This window comes from Tubulanus polymorphus, chromosome 3 (assembly GCF_964204645.1).
Source record: "Tubulanus polymorphus chromosome 3, tnTubPoly1.2, whole genome shotgun sequence".
NCBI lineage: Eukaryota > Metazoa > Nemertea > Palaeonemertea > Tubulaniformes > Tubulanidae > Tubulanus > Tubulanus polymorphus.
In genome coordinates, this window is record NC_134027.1 from 6,563,812 (window position 1) to 6,586,257 (window position 22,446).

The 22,446-nt window shown below is 36.9% G+C and overlaps 4 protein-coding genes across 5 annotated transcripts in view; 2 read left to right on the forward strand and 2 right to left on the reverse strand.

Moving 5' to 3' along the window:
- Positions 1-304: 304 nt before the first annotated feature.
- LOC141901569 (nicotinamide phosphoribosyltransferase-like) lies at positions 305-5,735 on the reverse strand. The gene is made up of 9 exons (XM_074788892.1): positions 5,668-5,735; positions 5,178-5,408; positions 4,971-5,099; positions 3,704-3,862; positions 3,451-3,581; positions 3,129-3,357; positions 2,789-3,049; positions 2,471-2,593; positions 305-2,350 (listed from the first exon to the last, which is right to left on the reverse strand). Exons 1-9 carry the CDS (start codon positions 5,728-5,730, stop codon positions 2,243-2,245), a joined length of 1,434 nt encoding a protein of 477 aa, XP_074644993.1. The 5' UTR covers positions 5,731-5,735; the 3' UTR covers positions 305-2,242.
- A 260-nt stretch (positions 5,736-5,995) lies between these two features.
- LOC141901543 (ATP synthase F(1) complex subunit gamma, mitochondrial-like) lies at positions 5,996-9,456 on the forward strand. Its single transcript, XM_074788852.1, has 7 exons — positions 5,996-6,115; positions 6,361-6,395; positions 6,489-6,620; positions 7,052-7,253; positions 7,336-7,479; positions 8,416-8,636; positions 9,057-9,456. The coding sequence occupies exons 1-7, from the start codon at positions 6,078-6,080 to the stop codon at positions 9,155-9,157; spliced, it is 873 nt and encodes a 290-aa protein (XP_074644953.1). The 5' UTR covers positions 5,996-6,077; the 3' UTR covers positions 9,158-9,456.
- Positions 9,457-10,281: 825 nt separating this feature from the next.
- Positions 10,282-14,598, reverse strand: LOC141901950 (protein SSUH2 homolog). The gene is made up of 8 exons (XM_074789554.1): positions 13,793-14,598; positions 13,503-13,627; positions 12,266-12,328; positions 11,960-12,063; positions 11,548-11,640; positions 11,292-11,394; positions 11,058-11,162; positions 10,282-10,923 (listed from the first exon to the last, which is right to left on the reverse strand). The coding sequence occupies exons 1-8, from the start codon at positions 14,502-14,504 to the stop codon at positions 10,774-10,776; spliced, it is 1,455 nt and encodes a 484-aa protein (XP_074645655.1). The 5' UTR covers positions 14,505-14,598; the 3' UTR covers positions 10,282-10,773.
- Positions 14,599-15,170: 572 nt separating this feature from the next.
- LOC141902882 (solute carrier family 12 member 4-like) overlaps positions 15,171-22,446 on the forward strand; it is a 32,567-nt gene continuing 25,291 nt past the window's right edge. Inside the window, exons 1-2 of one of the 2 annotated variants that reach the window (XM_074790802.1) lie at positions 15,171-15,514; positions 19,654-19,671. In XM_074790802.1, coding sequence (XP_074646903.1) covers positions 15,298-15,514; positions 19,654-19,671 — 235 coding nt within the window. In that variant the 5' untranslated portion in view covers positions 15,171-15,297. The remainder of the gene's footprint in view (positions 15,515-19,653; positions 19,672-22,446) is intronic. The other variant, XM_074790803.1, reaches the window with a different exon arrangement.

Consider the following 22,446-nt stretch of genomic DNA (forward strand, 5'->3'; position numbering starts at 1 on the left):
ATATGCTGGTATGTGTCATCAATAGTACCAAAAATTCATAAAGACTAGTCTTTATGAATTTTTGGTAGTACTGGTTGCTGGAAATATCATCTAAAATTGAGTTTTAATTGTTTGTTCTTTTTTTGTTTAATAAGTTATATTTGTCGCTTTATTCTGCACAGTGGGTACATCCAAGTTCGAGCAATTATCATCAATTATTATAATGCACTTTATATTCCCACAATCGTCAACGCGTGAATTGAGAACAAAACAAGAAAAACGTAATTTTTCACTCAGTAGTTTATTTTTGTAGAAAATTATACAGAGGGTGATTAATTAAAAGCCAGTCACTACCGTAACAAAAACAGTGATTAATTTCATTTCATGAATACACGATAAGCAGATCAACTACTGTCGATATGCTGTAACGTTCGTTAGACTATATACCCTAATTTCAATGATTTAACGATAAAAGGTGATATCGATTCAAAAGAGAGCCAGGAATATCCATAACCTGCTGGTGGCTACTAAATTTTATTGTTTCTTATTCCTCAACATATCCTCACAAACTTGAAACATTAATTTGATATATGATAAATCACCAACGCAAACACGAACTTGATTTAACATGATTTCTTTTTAATTCTGCTAATTTGCCTATTGGAATGTTTAAAATGAAGATACCGAACAATTCCGAGAACTCCAACTACAGCAATACACCCTATTTCCGCAATCCCATGTAAAAATGAAGATTTTTTTTAATCAAAGGAGATCAGTTTGCGTTTTAACTTTATATCTATTGTTCATACATATACAATAAGTACCAAACCAGTATCGAACATATGTATGCGGACATTAGGACATTTTTTGTCTCACTTCCCAATTTTTTCATTTCTCAGAACTAACATCTGAACTCAAAGAAGTCGTTCATAGAACCAACTAAAATGGCGTTTTAGCTGCCGTGCAGGAAACAATACCAGTACATCTTCTATTTCTAACAAAAACAACGTATCAGTACTAACAATGACGATACATTAATCAATAATAATAATGATAATAAATAATAATAAAGCCTAGACATAAATAGACTATATACATGTGGATTTTGGCACGCAGAATGCAGATAATCCCTCTTATTTGACTCATGGAAATGAATCAATACTTTCATAGATACACTCCATTCTACTCATCTCAATTAGGTAAAAGTAATACAAACCCACTATTTCAGGATCAGATGGGAAAATATATTAAAATACATACACAGTTCTCTATCTTATATCAGGTCAACAAATCATCCATAGAAAACAATAAATACACATTACTACCCGTTAGTCCTGATGATTCACAGAACAATCCAAACACTTTCTTTAATTACTCAGATGTTTTCAATAAATAATTAACATTTGATTTCAATTGTTTTTTTTTATTACTCATACCGGTGTCATAAATCATAATTTCATAAGTATAAATATATTCATGAGGAAAACTAGTTTCCAATGTTTTGAGCTGTATGGATGGAAGGTATTACGAAGTTTACATCTAGAACCAAGTTTGAATATAGAAGCAAAAATCTACAAACTGGCGAAATTTCAAAGTAAATGGTTAAAGCTTTTGAGTCAATATTTGAGTCGGTTTTAAAAAATTCACGAACATTCATTTAATAGAATTAATTGAAAACAAAATCTTTTATGCACACTGGTACGTCTTTACAAAATGGTAATGTGGTAGTTAGGTATAGTGTGGTTTATTTTTATTTAATTGAAAATAAATAGATGAAAATAAGTACATGTGCATGCATTAGATTAGGGATTTGGCACTAATACCTTTGCATGAAATATGCAGCAAAGGAACGCAATTCATTATTTCTACAACCGACGAGATTCTCAAATGTGAATCATAAACACTGTAAGATACAGAATATGATATTCAATACTTCACTTAGACAAGATCTATTTTAGCAAAAGTTATTCTTTTAATATTCTAGTTGGAGTTTACTAACAACCATCTCTCTCTCTCTCTCTCTTGAATGCAAGAATTTATCATAGCACATCAATAAAATAAATACATTGCACATGAACATTCTACTTAGTAGACTCTGCTTGCCTCAGGTTTCAAGGGATCAATCCACTTACTCATTATAGGGAAACCAATATTCCAAGGCAGTTGGAGCAATGATGAGGCATCATCACTCGAATTGGAGTTGTTATTTTAAGAATTTTGTCAGAGGCAAGTTTTATCAAATGTAATAGCAAGATAATAATCGTTATGTTATATGCTTTTTGACAATCTCAAGTTCTGCCCTGGCTCGGATTTCGTCTAGGGTGTAATCTTTGAGCAATTTTCCATTTTCAAAGACCGTCTCAAGAAGATCCTGAAAAAAACCCAAAAAATGTCGCAAAAATTGATAAAAAATGAATACAGAACAAGCCAACTTAAATTTCAATTAATTTGCACTATGTTCCACTTATTATTTTTTCAAAATGAAACTTACATCTTTTGGATCACCACTTCCCTCAACCATTGTAACATATTTTCCGTCGCGTATTTCAAGAGACAATCTTCCTTTTTTAGACTTTTTACCCGGATCGGTAATCGGGTCTTTATACACATTTACCTAAAATTGATTTGAATGATATAAAATTCATTTTAATGCATAACTTCATTACCAAAATGGTCAAAGGCAGTTTGACATAATTATAAATTTTCCACATTCAACATAAATACTTAAACATGAAACGACAGGCAAGTAAATCATCAGTCAGTCGGCAAATTGTCGAATAGTTTCAAGGATTGTACATCTTCTACTTACTGGTTTTCCATTGACGATTGCGAAACTGCATTTATAAGCACATTTCTGAGTATCACGATTTACTTTCTGCAGTAAACCGCCGCCGCTGCCAAACGATATATTATCTACGCTCCAGCCGTGTGTTTTCATATTTTCCATGATTAATCCGAGAGACTCGAAGTTAATTCCATCTCCTTGAATCACTCGTAGATACTTCGGTAAAACTTTAAATCCTTTGCTGTTGTTTTCATAGCCAAATCGCTTTCCGAGTATCTCCAACAACTGTTGATTTGAAAAGAAAAAATCAGAATGTGTTGGATCGGGTAGAAATTTTACCTGCCAACTTTATTCTTTTACAAACCTTGACCACGATCTCGGGTGGATCGCCAGAGTCGGGGCGTATGACGAGAGAGCCTCCGCGTTCTCCTCTTTCAACGATAAGATCCTTGAGATCCTGTCCCCAATACTGATCGCAAGCACGAAACAAGTCGTAACTATCGCTGACACAGGCTAAAAGACCATCCGGAAATATCTCCAAAAAATGACGGAATGCATCCTTCTCACCATCCTCTCCCCATGTAGTTATTGTACTGAAAATGACATACGAATGATTAAATCAACACACGTTCCAAAAAATTATTCCGACACTTTTTATCAAAGTTGTATGGATGTGAACTACATACCTATGCTCTGTAGCTTGGATTGAAAACCCGGCCATCGGGCAATGGTAGTATCTTTTACCAAACACATTTCCCATTTGAGTATCTGTTCCTTTGAAATTCACTAAATGAGCTAGACCTCCTATACCAGCAGACTAGAAGTATAACACCATAAAAGTATTGACATCAAATCTCTACTGATATTCTTTAATTACGTTAGGTTGAACTGATGACTGAATTCAGGGGTTACAGTGAAAGTGAAATAGAACTGAAATACCTCAACTGATGTTGAACCTCTAAAACCAAAGTCATGTAGTTTGAAATAGATCCCATCCATTGTGTCAGCGGTTTCAGATAAATATTTCGCAATAACTAATTTCATAGCCCTCGAGTTGGTTGCTACTGTAACTGGATACCATACTTGAACAATCAGAGTCTGGAATTGAATGATTGAGTCAAAACTTTTAAGATTTGTTCTAAAGCATAAATAAACAGTCTGTCTTACAATTTTTCATTTACGTACATATCATATCAACCTAGCACAAGCAATAATCATTGATTATCTCAATACAAGTCAAACCTAAGAAAATTATACCTTCAATCAGTGGAAAATGATGATACACAACTTAGGGTTGAGCTCAGTTTCTCTAAAGTTTAATGGTAATACATATACCAAGCATCTTGATAAAACGATGACAACTAAGCGGTATTATATATGGATTGAATAGGATAATTCGAATGATAAAAGATCAGATATGAATGCCAGGAAATATATTTCACTAGCTGAAGACCCGTGATGAATCACAGCCAAGAACCTTCCATTAATATATCGGTTAATATTTCACCAAGAAATATTGAGGTTTGCTCTTGTCGTATTGATTAATTTTTTTACCAACTCAGAGGTGAGTATGGCTAAATAAATCTTATAGATAGTTCATGGCTTAATTTTGGTAATTGGCAGCACTGCCAACATTGCCTATTCTTTATGATTACTCTGGCATACTTTAATTGAGCTGTATGAATAGATTTAGTATTTCAGTTTTATTGGGGTGACGAATGAGGTCACGGCTGTTTCAATACATTGATATTTAGTTTATTTATTTATCAGTAGATGGCGTATGATGTGGGCCAATCTGAAAAAGTCACCGACAAATTAAATTTCCACTTTGTGTTGCCTAGTGCAAATACAAGAATTTAATATATTACCAATCTGTTGAAACATTGTTCCAAGCCCTACATACACTAGGAAAAGCATAGTGGTGGGCACAACTATTAATACTCCTAAAGGATTTTATTAACTCATAGGGGCCTATTGATTGCTAGAACAGCATACATTATGCAATATACGACTATGAATTGATTTTTGATTTAATAGAACGCTGTATACAAGGAATCAATGTATTGATTTACTAGAAGCTATTAGAAATAAGCTGAATTAATTCCTACTGGCAAAAAATGATAATAAATACACAGTATACCGGAATGTAGAAGGAATGAATAGAATCAAGACTTGTATTGCACATCACCACCGACAGATTTTTTACCTCAATATAATTTGTTAACCAGTAACATTTTGGATCTGTGTTCTCTACTGTTATCAGTGCATTTTTATATGGCACTACAGTGCCTTCTGGAATAGCTTTGATTCTTATAGGTAGATGACCGCCATGTTTCTGTAAACAAGAATGCTCAATGATATTCAGCTCGTTCACTAAGCCAGTTACCAAAAATTTCATAACGAGCCCTTTTACCTCTAAGATATAGTTCCAACCTTCCTCATTGAACACATTTTGTCCAAAATGCAGATTGTAATGTTCCTTTGCTTCCTCGATATTTTCTTTTGTAACAACTGGTCCCACTAGATAGCGTTTTAACAGATATTGCAGACCAAAGAATACCGTCTCCGGAAATTTCCCACCACGACATTCAAAATAGGAAAATACATGGCTTGTACCGGGAGGATACTGGAGATGATGAGTCACCTGAAATAAGAACATTCAAAAATAGTTTTGGTCTAGTAAAAGGTGACTGTGTATAGAGAGTCAATAGAGCATATACGTTAATGAAGAATGCATTTTTGTTCGACCGAGCAAAATCATGACAAATTCAGCATGTTTAAATTGTTTTTGACATGTTTTAAGCCAAGTTAGCAGCAGATTGATAGACCTAGGGACTAAATTCGGAAGTTCCACTGTAGTTATGTCTAGCCTCAAATGACAATGTAAATAAATAACGTATTACCTTGTACGAATCTGTCAAAAGGAGAAGATTTTCGTCTCGATTCGAAAAACCATTGGTCGCCATATTGAAACAAATGTAGTTTCAATGACAACTGAGAGATAGCGCCACTAGCCGGTGACTTTTTGCGCAATGCCTTTAGTAGGCCCCCAAATGTCGTTTATTGATTCCCTGCTTTATAGATATCATTTCTTTAATTTTCTTTAAACAATAAATCTTCGATGATGAATATACTCATTATTATATGAGTATATATATTATATATAATGTTTATTTTTTGAAAGAGTGAAAATTCTTTCTCAGTACTAGTTTGACGTCCATAATGTGGCGCCATCTAACAAGTGCTTGTCGGTGTCCTCCATTTCTGTGGCGGTGTCCTGCTAATTTTTTTCCATTCCTAAACGCCTATAATCATGTTCGGCAGGACGGCTACGGCCATCAAGCCTATTGGGTAGGTTCTATATATGATAAATTATCAATCTGCGTAATTAAAATGTTAGTTCTGAACGCCTATTTTGAATACTGAAACCTTTTTGATCATGAGCGATTTTCCAAACCTCGCTTGCCAGTGCGCATGCATGCATTCGGATGATGGCTTATCAGCGTTATGTCATAAATCCATTGAATAATTGATAGTATGAATAATCTTGATTGGTTTATCCTGCTAACACTAAGCCATTTAATTCTTCTTTCCAGCACCCAGGTCAGATATATGGCCACGTTAAAAGACAGTAAGTTTCATGAATCGTATTATCATTTGTCAATTGAAAAATTAAGTCAGTGTAGACTGCTTGCTAAATGATATTTTCATTTCTTCGATATAGTTGCTGTGCGTTTGAAGTCAGTTAAAAATATCCAGAAAATCACGGCTTCAATGAAGATGGTGTCCGCCGCCAAGTTTAACAAGGCTGAACGTGAATTGAGACCGGCACGTGAATATGGTCTTGGCGCAAAGGGTAAGACAGACAATATAAGCAAAACAACCTATAAATCTGTGCTCAAAATGACAAAATTGAACAGCTAACTTAAATGATCCTTTATACAACAATCCACTTTCATGCAAGAACAACCGTATTTCAACTTATTAAAAATCTGATAGTTGAATTAATAAAAAGTTCATTCAAAATAGTATTTTGAGACTGAGAGCATTGAATCAATCCTGTGTGATAACCATTGTTTTTTCAAAAGAAAATTTAAAAAAAGATAGAAATATTTCAACACACAATGTACTTGAAAGGTTGGTCTAGAATTTTTTCCCGACACTTATAGGCGGCAAATCTACGTGCCCTGGTGCTTCCCCCTTTAAACTGTCCCTATCATGTGAATGCTTTTCTATATATATTATACGCATCAATATTGTATTCTTATTTTCATTGTCTCGTTAAAGAATTCTACGAAAAGGCTGGCGTAACCCAGGATGAAGCGAAACCGAATCATTTGTTGGTTGCGATGACTTCCGATCGAGGTTTATGCGGAGCTTGTCATTCGAATATATGTCGTGCTATCAAGGCATATGTAAAAGATGCCGGTGAATCGACCAATATCAAGATTATTTGCGTCGGAGATAAAAGCAAAGCTCAATTACAGGGGTAAGCCCTGCAGTTAGGATTAGCGTGGAGTTTTTCATGACGGAAATTTGAGTATTTTCAAACCTCATCATTTTATTTACAGGCTTTTCAGTGATAAGATTTTGATGCACTTTACTGATATCGGAAAGAAGCCTGCTACTTTTGCCGATGCAAAAATTATCGCCAATGAGCTGATGAACTGCGGCTTTGAGTATGATTTCGGTACGCTCTACTACAATATCTTCAAGTAAGTGAAAATTGTTTTGCAGTCAACCTGGTTTAAATCATCCCTGGTTCAGTAAACTTTTAAGTGCTTAATCTGAATATTTAACTATCATCATTCTTCTTAAGTTTCTGTGTCTGATACGTGGTCCCATCACTCAGTAAAACCTTTCGTGTAATCCCTATCAGCTGTAAGAATATAGATTTGTACATCCTCCCCCGGCAGGGATTCGAACCTGATGGCATCGAGATTGCCACGGCACGAAACCCTGCCATAATCGACCGTGTGCGCAGATACATGCGCAGTTCAGATGATGTGATTTTTACCAATCAGAAATCCCGTTTTATTTTAGCCCGGGTTTTCCCATTTATAGTTCTTCCTTGAAATTTGCCTCAACGATTATACAACGAGCAATCTGATTGGTGCCGCCAGTTTTCGTTCGGAAAGCTGCGCATGAACCTGCGCACCCGGTCTACTGATGCAGGGGTTCGTGCCGTGGCTGAGTGTAGCGATGCCATCAGGTTCGAGTCCCTGCAGAGGGAGGATGAGATTTGTAGTGAAAAAATACAATAGCGTAGACTGACTAGTGTTGACTGTCTTTGACCTCCTAATGATAGTCCTGGTTTCAGGTTACTTTCCAAGTTTCTTCAATTGTAAGCATGTGATTTTTAGTAGGCAATCTAAACATCAGTTAATCAAGTATCATACTGCTTATGTGCTTAAATCATAGTTTATGTGGATTATGATTGAATTTGTAGAACTACGAATTGTCTACTATCCGTGCATCACATGATCTGTACTAAAACGCTTGGTCCCGAATTACACTGAGTGACCAATATTGCATGTAAACTATTATATTCTTTATCGTCCCAAAAATGGCCATTTCAGTCAATCAGAACACGACAGAATTGGACAAATTACTCTCAAATTTTCTACTAAATGCTGTTTGTTACATTGTAGATCGGTAATTTCTTACAACACGACTGCGATGCCTGTGTATACACCAGCTCAGGTTAATGATGCAGAGAAACTCAGTCTGTATGACAGTCTCGACGAGGATGTCATGCGCTGTTATAACGAATACGCTCTAACTAGTTTGATCTATTACGCTATGAAAGAATCTGCGGCCAGCGAACAGAGCTCACGTATGACTGCCATGGACAGCGCTACCAAGAATGCCGGTCAGTTACATAACCTGTACACCTGTGTCACCTTGTAACAAGGGGGTCAAATCTACTAGATTTAAAAACCTAATTAACAAACCTGGACCATAGTATGGTCCCTATAACGTATGCATTATACTTGCTTTATAGAGGTTAATGCTGTAATTCCACTCTAAAATATACTGTTTTAGTCTGAATTGTTGTCATAATGTATAAATTGCGTAATTAATAAAAAAGAAAGATATTTGTCCTTATTTGAAAAAGGGCACCATTGCCTAAAAAGTCCACTATGGGCCATGTGAGGTTTGCCTGATCTGAAGTGTACTGTTTGACTCACAATTTCCTTTTACTACCAGGGTTTTTGGCTTTCAGCATTTTACAAAGCTCTAGATTCAAAACGAAATTGTTCATTCTCTAACTCTGATTGTGTAATTTCAGGTGAAATGATTGACAAGTTGACATTGACATACAACAGAACAAGACAGGCAGTGATCACTAGGGAATTGATCGAAATTATATCAGGAGCTGCAGCCGTTTAATGATTACTAATTAGTGTAATTCATCAATTAGGCAGAAACCTTTTCATATTTAGGTGTAATAATAATATTTTCTGTAATATAAATAATTTTCTAACATCAGTTAAATTTGAACAATAGATTTTCCAAATTCGGATTTTTGCCTGATCTGTGCTAGTTCCTGTCACAAAACGTATTGACTATGTAGCCATCGATTTGTAGGTTCAACACATTAAACCTTTGTGGTTGATAGATTTGTTAGTGTGAATTTTGTGAGTGTTGACCAAAAACAAATAACTATTAATAAATTTATTGAATTATTTAACAGGATTTGATATTTATATATTTATTGCTCTATCTTAGGGTGCATTTTAATTATTCACTGCAGATGAGGACTGATCAAAACCATTGTTTCTGGAAACTCGACCATAAGCTTTGACGCTTTCTCGCCGTGGCTCTGGAACTACTTTAATAACATATCCCCAAGTACATGAATGACAAGTGAAATTTATTGGTCCCGTGTGATCTGAGGAAAGTGCAAACTACTCCGTTAGTAGAATATATTGATTAATACATGATCTGAAAATCTCCGAGAAAAAGATCTCTCGCATGCTACAGTAGATTAGTGAGACATTGTTATATCTCAACCGTTCAGTGCTGCCCTTATGAATTACGATAACGGAATTTCTGTCAACTAAAACAGTAGCACTACCGCCGAAATATAACTTTCCTTATTACGTGCAATGGACCACTGTCGCGCTGAATTCTCTATCTGATGATCTATAATACTATATATGATAATCCGTCCTAGATTTTAAATGATATTTCCATATTTCTTTTAAGTAATATATTCTATTTTTATCAAAACTAACTCTCACTTGAGAATTTTCTTGGAATCCGGCACCAAATCAGCAAATACTTAGTCCACTGTTCGCACTTTCCCTTGATAGAGCTTTGAGAGTCGATGCCAGGTATAAATTTGTAAAACAAATGTGACAGAAGGCTGGCACGGACAGTGCGCGTGAAAAGGCAACCCAATCGTCCGCCTGGATTTGACTGATCAGAGAATACAGACCACTATAAAACTTATTGTACATGTATATCAGATTTATTTTGTTGAAAATAAAATTTGAAGCATTGACCCAGGAAATTTGATATATACATTTCTACAACAAAAGAAACATTTTCATCACAACTATCGACGTATGAATCTGAATTGGAACAAATAACTTAACAACATCACATTTTTGTCTTCAAGAACATGGACAACAAGAGAATTTCATTAACAGATTATTCACTATTTGCTTATGTTCACAGCCTGCTGCCGCTTTCGGGTGAAGAAAACAATTACATAGATCAGATAGAAAAACATACATGTTCATGCCTTTTATCACAGTGCCTAATCAGATAATAGAATAGTAATGATAGGTAAAATAAATACCGGTACTTGTATAGATACATTTCTATGATACAGGTTTGTATTTAGCAAAAATTCAAATTTTGGGTATACATAAACTAAATTATGATATGAATATGTATACAAACAATGTTTTTCAATTGTCGAAATAACGACGAAGATGCCAGCGGTGGTGCTACCGGTGTTACGTATTTATGTCTAATATATGGCCTCACTCTACAATCTACACGAAAAGACAGCCCCAGCAACGTCTTTCCGGATAAGATTCGTCGTTAGTGGTTTGGTTTTCGATACCGTACATATGATATTTGCCGTCTGACCCTTTCTTGTATTTATTCAAATCCGCCACGGGTACGACTCGAACTTTCTGCCTCTGAAAAAGTCAGCGAATATGCACACACATATGATATAATGAAATATCAAATTATTAAGGTAAGACATTACAAAGGCAATTCTGAAATTTAGAAATTTCTGTTTATCAAATTGTCAACGCCACGATTGTCTAACCTGTATAAGTATACGCTCTGATGGATAAGCACCCGTGTGCTGACGTATCAATTCAGCCGATGCCTTGTTGATCGCTTGATCCGGGAAATGATTTATTGGCCACACCTAAACAGACAAGAGACGACAAATGAGTACTTGTCCGTACAAACAGCAATCCACAATGACAACAAAATAAATTTGACAATGGACAATTAGAAATTTGGAGTGTGTATGTATTTGAAATGAATTACTTACCCTTGGCAATTCCTCTTCGAATGCAATCGAACCTTGGGTTCCTTTGATAAGATTTTCAGGCAGGGTGCTGCGTTCTACTATATGATCTGCAATATGGTTTGTCCTGTAAAGATCGATGGAAGTGTCCAACTTAATAAGATGAAATAAATAGTCAAGAAATTTTCATCAGATTTTCGCTAAAGACGATCCATGGTTTGCAATTGCACTGTGTATCGTGAAATGGCACCTCAGAAGTGACGATCAATCCAGAACTTACCAAGTGACGCTTAAACGTATGAAACATTTCAACTGGCCCTTCGATTCACACGTCCTGCACGGAACTTGTCCGTGTGCATAACAAATAGCGCATCTGTAAAACAATTCAACGACGTATATAGAGTCTAGTCTGCATGGAGTGTAATGTAATCTGCACAAGTAATCAGCCGTTCCTCAAAATACAGACAATCTTTTTTCCTCAATACGAGACCAGTGGTGAAGTCGGGTATAGGCGGCCGGCCGGGTAAAAAGGAGAAACAAGGTATCAATTCTTTTTACAGCTTAACCATGTGAATTTATATTTTTCAGTTGTTAAAATCGTTCCACAGATTTGCGACAATGCGAAACATGATTAAAAAAATCTGTGGCCAATTTTCCACACGCGTTTAATCATTTTTGAAAAAAAATCAAACCTATTTTTTCCGTTTCCATCACACCAAGAACACGACCGATCCTGATGGCGTCCGTCTGTGAAAAACGTTTCTCTCCCTTTACCGTTACAATGATGACAAGTTACCTTCAAACATACAAAATAAATAATTACGAAACGACCATCATCGACAATTTACCCTTTACGTATGTTCCTAGTATCTATATATACAGCACGTAAAATGACTTCGTTTTTTTTCTCTCGCGATATCATAAAGATCAAGATAGATCAATCTTGCAACCGTTTGCAATTAAGGAGTCGCAATTGCAGAGAATACAAAATAGCTTACCCGCCCCTTGCCTTGACATCTGTAGCAGCGAACTCTGCCGATACCAACACATTCGTGACATGGCTTAATAAATGGAGAAAAGAAAATTATTTTCTTTTTGCGCTTTGCCATATGAATTGACAATAAATGTCGTACATTGGATATAGATATATTATGGTGGCTGATAAGGGCCATAGCGTAAAATTCCTGATATTTAAATGAGGGCACCAGAACGCCAGAACGCCAAAACGAAAAAAAACGTCCAATTTTCTCTGAAAGTTCGTTTTGGCGCGCCAAAACAAAGAAAATTCCGTTTTGGCGTCCCCACCAAAACAACGAAAAACGTCAAATTTTCTCTAAAAGTTCATTTTGGCGCGCCAAAACAAAGAAAATTCCGTTTTGGCGCCCCCGCCAAAACAACGAAAAACGTCCAATTTTCTCTAAAAGTTGGTTTTGGCGCGCCAAAACGGAGAATATTCCGTTTTGGCGCCCCCGCCAAAACGAACTTTCAACGAAAAACGTCGAAATTTCTCTAAAAGTTCGTTTTGGCGGCGGCGCCAAAACGGAATTTTCTTTGTTTTGGCGCGCCAAAACCAACTTTTAGAGAAATTTCGACGTTTTTCGTTGTTTTGGCGGGGTCGCCAAAACGAAAGTTCGTTTTGGCGGGGGCGCCAAAATGAAAGTTCGTTATGGCGGGGGCGCCAAAACGGAATATTCTTTGTTTTGGTGCGCCAAAACGAACTTTCAGAGAAAATTGGACGTTTTTTTCGTTTTGGCGTTCTGGCGCCCTCATTTACATACCAGGAATTTTACGCTATGGCCCTTATCAGCCACCAAAATATATGGTTGAAAAATGGTATAAAACATGAACAAAAATCCTGTGATATCTTTATCAAAATATTTTTCATAACACTTCGTTTTGTTAGGCTGATATATTTGCTTAATGTATAAATGAATACGTCAGGCATTCGCAATTTAGGATAAATGAATAATTCCATTTCAGTAATTCATAGTTAAGCATTGTGTATCAGCTTGATGTAGATAAACATTGACAATTAATAATTCACTAACGTCATAGATGCGACCTGATCACGCGTTTTCTGTGGCGTCATAAAATATCATTAATTTCATTTCATCATCGATCGTAAATTTTCTCTCGAAATCATTTTTTTCCTGTTTGTCTAACCGTGTTCACATTCAAATGTTCTTCGAGAAGAATCTTTTTCGGATTTGAAAATTCAATTCGTAAATGAATTACCTTCAGGGAAGAGGTATGGGGGACCTCAATTCCCACATTTGCATCGATGAATTTTTGAGCTGGTGTTACTGGAATATCCCAAGGTCCCGGTGCTGAGCCATTACCTGGGCCATCAATAGGCTGACCTAAAAGTGCCATAGAATCCATAGACTATTTTCTAAACAAAACATTCCTGATGAAATGTGCTAAGACCATTTTCTTATCATTCATTATCAAAAGTACCGTGAGAACATATCCGACTCATTTGGCCACGGACAGTTCTTGGGAATACATATTTTGATTTCCCTTACCGATAAACGGTTCAAACGCCCAACAAGTCGACCGGGCCTCAGTGAAGGTTTCTAGCGAATATTGAAGGGAAACGGGACCTTTGTATTTCTTCCAATCTTTCAGTTCTAAGTCGTCGGCAGCTTTTGGTTTGCGGGCGAAGCAAGAGGTAGCATTGTCAACGCTTTGTAGAAGTTGACTAGCGATACTCTCTTTGCTATCTCGTCGGTGGAGGGCCGGTTGCGGGCTATCTTCGATTCTTTGTAAGTTAGCCAAATCTTTGGCATCCTTGACAGCTGAAACATCCTGGGCAGAATTTCCGTTTACGTTCCCGTGATATGCTAAATTATTTTGGCTTGAATACAGACTCGACGGCAACGAAGCGGTAAATTCTGCCTCTCTTCTTAACTCGTTGATTAAATCGGGTGCACCACCAATGACGTTGTCATCGTTCAAATCGTGATTTGAGGCGTACTTGCGGAGCGTTGGATATTTCCGTTTGGTGGTGGCCAGTGTGTGTGCTGCCGTGTCCGTATCATCATCATTTTTTGGTAATTCGGGATATAATACGGACATAGATCCAACCGATGGTGCGTCATCGAATAGTTTTCGAGTTGACCGACGTCGCAAACTTCCATATACGTAATGTCCCGTCGCCGGTAAACTCGATGCCAGTTTCAACGTCCCGAGCGACGAAGCTTCTGCGACCGAATTTTTTTTCTTGAATATCTCCATTGTTTTAATCCGATTAATTCGTTGATTTGCCCTTGGTGACCATTTTCATTCCACACCCGGTAGCAGTACGTAATATTCCAATGTGAACATGGCGGGTATTTTTGTGTTTCTGCAGCACATCATGTATACAAATAAAGATACCCAGAACCTCATGAATATGTAAAATTATTCGGTGTGTTCCTATAGCACCTGTTACATTTCGATACTACTGGAAGTATGATCAGGACACCGAGCAGCAATGATTGAGATTTTTATTTCTTTACGCTTTAGATTCCATAACATTAAATCATAATTCAATTTGATTATTCGAATTCATATCTACAATGAGGAGATCGCTGACGTAAAATGAATCTGCACCTGACCAAAGATACTTTTCAGAATTATTTGCTAAAGGAAAAGGCTGTTCGCAATCTCTGTGAAACAATACCATCAGTCCGGTAGCTAGAAACCTATTTTCGCGCTATTGATTTCTAGAATTATTTACTTTTTGTTTGGTGCCAATGATCCCTTGAGAACGCCGAGCGCTGCAGATGCAGCACCCAGTTCAGGCGGCTGTTATATTGGGACTCGAACCTTGTTCTACTCGAACCTCAGCGCTATACTCCTATCAACTGTTAGGTTCGAATCCTAAAGAAACGTTCACTACGAACAACCCATGCGCCATCTATCGCTTCCGTCCGGATCTTGTTATTGATTATAAACGATTTTTACTTCCTGGTTCTCGTTATTTTCTGATTTTTCACAGTTTTTGCTCTCAGAATCGACTAAAACTGCGCTCACTTCAAGAGTTAACATGTCGGTTAGATTTACCGTCACCAAAACAAAGGATATCGGCTCCGACGATGACGACCACGAGGGGAATAAAAGTGCAAATGCCGCCGTTGGATCTTCGGACGATGAGAAAAAAACCGGCGGCGATCACGACGAGGAAGAAGATGATAAGTTCGATGACATCCATCACTCTTCTAGCCCTAGGACACCAGGAAATGTGACAATCACTGTCGATGATGGTAAGCAAATTTACAAATGACATATTTGTGACATACACTTCAACCCACCCACCACTACGTACACTGAGTCCTACGACTACGTCATTACGTACGTACATCAAGCCTAGGCTAGTCTATGATACTAGTGTTTTGCCTAATAATATCTACGTCAGTATTAAATCGCAATATCTTGAAACATTTGTATTAATCTCCAATAGGCTTTTTAACCAATGTTGTTTGTGAAATCATTTGATCACAAAACTGTAACTACTGGCACTGATTAGGCTACTGTCGAGTACAGACACAAGTCTGAGTCAGTGTGATTGTGGGTGTCTCAAGTCTGTGTCCTGCTGAAGGACAAACCACCCACCCATTTCTTCCAATCAGTCAATGTCAAATGGTGTTTTTGTTTGTTAGCGATGGGTAGGCCAGTAGATAGGGCCTTATTAGGCACAGTCTAATAGGCCTAACATAACCATTTTACAAGCACTGCAGTACTGGTTCACCTAAGTGCACAGTAGTATACAGTAGTGTCCTATTTGTTCCCTGCAGAACTAAAGCCAATTATGTTTTCATTAATCAAATAATCACCGTGTGATTATTGATTAAACGTAAAGCTCTATTTTTGAAAAGCCGAGTTGAGGTTATTTTATGTATAAAGAAATAGGCTATAGGCTACATGTTTCTATAAGTGTCAAGTAATTTTTCTATACTTTTTCTGTAAGTACTTTTTATCTAAGTACTTGAGTCTAGTGTTCTACTGGTCCTGAAATAAAATCATATATTGAGGTTATAAGTTTTTGTGTTAGGCCTCATATTTCGATACCTATTTGTTTTAGAATAACACTTGCCTACATTCTTACTTAAACCTTCTGTCGCGAAATGGGGCGCAAAGAAATCCTTAAAAAGGTGCACTCGAAGGCATTACTTATATTTAGGTTATAAAAATATAGCTGATATGCATGATACCACTTTACCTCATTCTCAAAACTTCTGTGAGCAACTGATTCTCTGGTTATTTACATATCACTTGATACGTGGTCTTGTATTGTCTAGTATATGAAATAAGGGGCAAATGCTTAATGATGTGGAAATTAATTTATATGTGTAAACGAAGATGCAACAAGTGCGTGGAGGCAATATAAACAGTGTTCTGTCTGTTTGAAGATTTCTCTCATGTTCTTCTATTTTTGTGTGTATTTATGTTTATCTGTAATTAATATCATATTATGTAAGTAAGTTGGTCATGAAAAAAATAAGAGAAACATTTCTGAGATCTCGCATCGGCGTAGATAAACTACAAGAAGGTTGAACCTTACAGCATATATAACTTATAGGCCTCTAACTCCACTTTAGATATGCTTATGAATTGCGCTTTATTCTGTCTCATGAAACAAGCAGCATGTGAAAGGAAGGACGCAGACATTAATTTTACTCAATTTTCCCCAGCAACGGTATTTAGAAACCATAAAATTACTTGTGTCGATCATCAGGTCTGAATGATAATGAGCTAATGTCTGATGAATCTATATATACTTGTCTGATTAATGTTTATGTTGAGTTGTGTGGTATTCTATCTAAATTCTGCCCAGCCGGACACGGTATGAACTGGAACTACATGGAAAATGGGAAAGTCATTTTTCTAATGATATTCGAAATTGTTATTTCATTACACACATCGATCGTTTTGGAGTAAGCACAAGGTTCCAAACGCTAATTAAGAACTAATTATTGGTTTGACTATCCCTGATGAACCTATAATTCTGCTTATTAATCTATTTATGTTTGGAATTAGTCTGAAAGGAATGCGTTTCTTTTTCTGGTCTTTGTGACTACGTTTATGTTGAATACGATCTAAGTATTGATTATCAATCACTGTTTGAAATCTCAAGCTGTGCAAATTTTACTTAGATAAATAAATACCATCAAAATGAATTATTTCTACAAAACTTCTCGACTTCTATTTCCAAACATTAAACAGTGTGACCGTAGCGTTAACTCGTCTTAAGCCAAAAGATCACATCTACTCTTTAAATTTGCTTTTCATTTAAAAGTAAATTCTTCCATTTGCTGCTATGGCAGTGCTAAAAGTTTATGATTCTTAAACAATGTCCCTCGGTGCCCAGGCATAGTCGGTTCACTATTCGCGTCGGCGTGGCTTGTAGATTTTGATGATGAACCAATACCGAGCGTTAACCAATAGCTAGTAGGCAAAGCGTGCTCGAATGGAAATCTATCATCGTCACTTTATGATGAAATCTGCATAATGATTATACTGACAAGTATGTCTTGACAGATTCGTTCGATGTTTCTATAGTTGGTAAATCTGATTTGGGTATCGAGATTTTCTTCGACCTGTGTGACTAGTTAGTAGAGATCGACGGTGTATGCGCGTATAGAGTGGAGGTATTTGGTGACTCGTGTGGCGTGTGGTGGTGGTGGTGTTATATACGGTATTTATTGAACTGTGTATCTCTCAGTGTGTCGTTGAACTGCGAACAGCGAACACCACATCGCAACTTTCGAGTATTCGAGCCTCCACCGTGGCCACCGGGCTCGGCAGTCAGTCTCATCGAAACATGGAGGATGAACACGGGACTAACGGTTCGGTCGCCGAGCCAGCGGGTACCACTAAAAGTCGGTTTACGACGACGCCGGTGAAATGTCCGATTGTTATTACGGTTACGGATAGTGAACTACCCGAGGATGATATAGACGCCGGTCCAATTCAGGGTAAATATATATTTCATAGATTTCATATGGAAACAGCTTACCAGCTCGTCTTCTTCATGAGGTTTCCGTAAGACTTTCACAAAACCTGTCAGTTCCTCATAGATAAGCGAATCAAGGATTTATCTAGGTTTTCGGTTTTTGAAGGCTTGTTATAGGCCTATAGGGTGCCTGATTCAGAAGAAATTACACTGTTAGTGGGGTGTTTTAATCCCCTATATTGTGCATTGATGATTTGCCGAGTCCAGCTGGATCCTCTATCACTAGATGTACTTATTCTAATGCAGTTGCTCTCTTAATCTTCAGTAATCAGCGTAAAGTGCACTGATCTTGTACTAATAGGATGAATTGATGAAGTTTCTCTGATTGATTGAGTTCGACCATTTTGGAGTAAATGAACGAAAATATATCTGATTTTCATTTCACAGTCAATCCAGACCCAGTTGCATACCTTCTTGAGAAGTGATCCAATTAAAGTCTAGAAGTCGAAATTTTTCTTAAACTTTAGAACTGCCCCTGAGGTTTCTATAGGCTTTTGATTACCATCTACCGTCTTTGTTCCTTCTTGTGAAGGAAGAAGTGGATATTATGTTTTACAATTCAATTCTTGTCTTAAAGTGGTTAGTGATCGAATATATGCTTGTTGAGATTTTAGAAAATGGTTTGTGAAACCCAGTATCTATACGGGAATCAGAGAATATATTTTAGGCCTATATATAAGTTCTACTGCATTATTCTACCAATAGCCAATATTTGATTTGCACAATGTTAGAATTAGTTCAAGTTAAAAGAATTATATTTTGTTAAGTGGTTGAAGTATAGGCAGGCATCGATTATGTCGTATTTTTCACAGAAGGCAGATATTTATATTAGTTACATATTACTCGGTGAAATTAGTCTGTTATATTTCAGTCCGTTGAAATTTAGTTCAAATAAATGTATTAGTTTATGGAATGAAATATTCGCGGAGAAAGTAAATTTTTTTTCATATGTAAATTGAAGTTGGGTTTTTACGGCAAAATGTATCCCCAAAATGTGTCGGAGTCTTTTGGAATGACACAAATCTTCTTCGTTGTAGCTTGAAGTAGTCAAACGATTAGGCCTACTCCAAGGTTGTAGTCAAATGTTGTGAGATATGACCTGGCCAAGTACGAAATAAATGTGTCACGGAAATGGGTTTCTCAGGTGTCTATCCACAGCTCTCAATGTGTTCTGTGACTAGTACTGCAGTGCTCTCATTAGCCCGAACGTTCAATTCATCTCATTGAACTTTGAGCTTTTTCATATCCGTTTAACCAATCTCAGATTCTACTTACCAAAGTCACTGATTTCAACTGAGGGTATAGGGGAGAAGCTGTGAAGTCAAGTTCAAAGAGGTTTGTATTTATATCTTGATAAGAAAATAACGGTATTTCTTATTGATATTGTAGTTGATGCTCCACGTAAAGGTAAGGGTAGTGGAATGATAGGTTTCCCTTGCAAAGACGTTTGATATAAACCCGTGTCTGAAAAGGAAACGCCAGTATACTGGCCGCTGAAGAACCAATTAACAATTGCCTATGACCAAAGTTTATATCAAATACGCAGAACTGCTATTGTATACCTAAAACCTATCAACATCTCTGCTGCCTCAACAGATCAGCTTCATTTGTTTTTTTAAAATTTATTGAACATTTTTTTTTAAAGTTCTATTATTGCATTTTCAATGACTGCACAATGCTGGTCAAATTTTATGTTCGTTCATTGTTTGTGCGTTGCAGGATTTTCTGTTTTCCTGGTTTGTAGCTGTTTTGTACAATATGTTTTGCAATTCATGCATGATTTTATCCCCGAAGCTCAAACAGACGTTTAGCATTTTAGATAGTTTGGCTTTGTTTAATAGAACCATGGACGTATAAAATCTAGTTTATACGTCCACGATAAAACTAAGCATGATGCCCTTTGTTTGCAGATTCTGTTCCAATTCAAATAGTAGAATTATGAACATAATTCCTCATTCTAGTACGTCCGCTAAAATCATTTTTTGCTTCGTATTCTATAAAACATGTTACACCTTTCTTAGTTAAAGGACTTTTTAAAATCTGGATCGATCTTCGACTAATCTTCTCATCAAGTCTACATCGTTACATTTTTCTTCGTTCGCCGTGAAATCTGTTGCTATTGACATTTCTGCTGATAGAAGTACAAAGTTAACACTTGTAATGAAGCGTCTGAATAAACTTTTGCAAGAAAACCCCCCAGAGTCTCGGAGCTGAGGGGTTTATTGAAGTGGCAGAAGGTCTCGTGGTGTTTGACTTTGCAAGATGCATTAATTACACCACTATACATTTCCTTCTGATGACATTTACAGCGGTGGATAAGGTTCAGTTGTCTTCGTTATCCTCTATACTTCCAATCAATGGTAATATCCTGTCTTGCTCTGTCTATAGTCAATAATATCCATGTTGGGTGCCCCTGTGGTCAACTGAACATGATTACCAGATTTCATCGCTTAAGGGAATCATCACTTGTGAGATATCCAGGTCCGCGACTTGATGGCGAAGTCGTCCGTTGGACGCGAAATTGTATCCGTTATTGTGTATCCGTTGTTTCGGCAATTTTTTGTCGTTGCACGAAATGAAAGGAAATGTAAACTCACGTCGATCGAACGGATACTTTGACTACATTTCCGCTTGAAATCATTCGCTATTGCCGCGTGCTCGATTCGTTATTACTAAAAGCGGAAATTTTCAGCAACGTAAGTGCTCAATTATGCGACCGCGATGAGAAGAGAGAAAACATTGATATCTTCGCTGCATTAACTTTGTTTTTGAAGCACGTTTTTGCCGCACTCTCGCCGAAGACTGGGTTCATAGCGAGACTCCGAAGTGCTTGCTTTTCATAGAAACTTCGAAAAGTGCTTTCAAACTGCTTACTTTTGACGCGCTATATCCGTTTTTACATTATTTACTGGGCTTTGAAGATTTATGTTGACGATAAGAATGAGGGCTGCAGTCTTCAATGATAAGAAATTGTCACTTTTTGCGTTACAAACATGCTTACAAAAGTGCTTACTTATACTATCACAAGTTCTTCGAGTGCTAACTATTGCCTCAGCCTTACTATGAACCCTGTAAAAGAATTATTGCAAAATAGATTCAAACTCTCAATCTTTGTTCTGTATTGCGATCGAAAATGGTGGTAATTGATTCACCACGACTGCTTACTTTTCAACTTAGCGAACTGTACGTCAACTCAGAGAGTGAAACAGAATTAGTTCATCAGTTCAAATCTAACTCGCAATTGTGGACCTGGCTCCGGTTATATAGAATTCAAATTTTCCAATTCAAACATCTCATGAAGTTACATGAATCAATTTGCCGACTAATCAGGTGTCCAAGCACTCGTCAATTCCACTGATAATTAACTTAATTAGAGGTTAACAATGGACGAGAGTATGACATGAGTCCTGACTGGTCAAAACGTGGTTTCAATTTGTCAGTCGATTCGTTCAGGAAAATGAGTTACGAAAATTAAAATTTGATAGCACGCTGAATTTGTAAGATTCGTCAATGCAATTCCGCTAAAATCATTTTTTGCTTCGTATTCTATAAAACATGTTACACCTTTCTTAGTTAAAGGACTTTTTAAAATCTGGATCGATCTTCGACTAATCTTCTCATCAAGTCTACATCGTTACATTTTTCTTCGTTCGCCGTGAAATCTGTTGCTATTGACATTTCTGCTGATAGAAGTACAAAGTTAACACTTGTAATGAAGCGTCTGAATAAACTTTTGCAAGAAAACCCCCCAGAGTCTCGGAGCTGAGGGGTTTATTGAAGTGGCAGAAGGTCTCGTGGTGTTTGACTTTGCAAGATGCATTAATTACACCACTATACATTTCCTTCTGATGACATTTACAGCGGTGGATAAGGTTCAGTTGTCTTCGTTATCCTCTATACTTCCAATCAATGGTAATATCCTGTCTTGCTCTGTCTATAGTCAATAATATCCATGTTGGGTGCCCCTGTGGTCAACTGAACATGATTACCAGATTTCATCGCTTAAGGGAATCATCACTTGTGAGATATCCAGGTCCGCGACTTGATGGCGAAGTCGTCCGTTGGACGCGAAATTGTATCCGTTATTGTGTATCCGTTGTTTCGGCAATTTTTTGTCGTTGCACGAAATGAAAGGAAATGTAAACTCACGTCGATCGAACGGATACTTTGACTACATTTCCG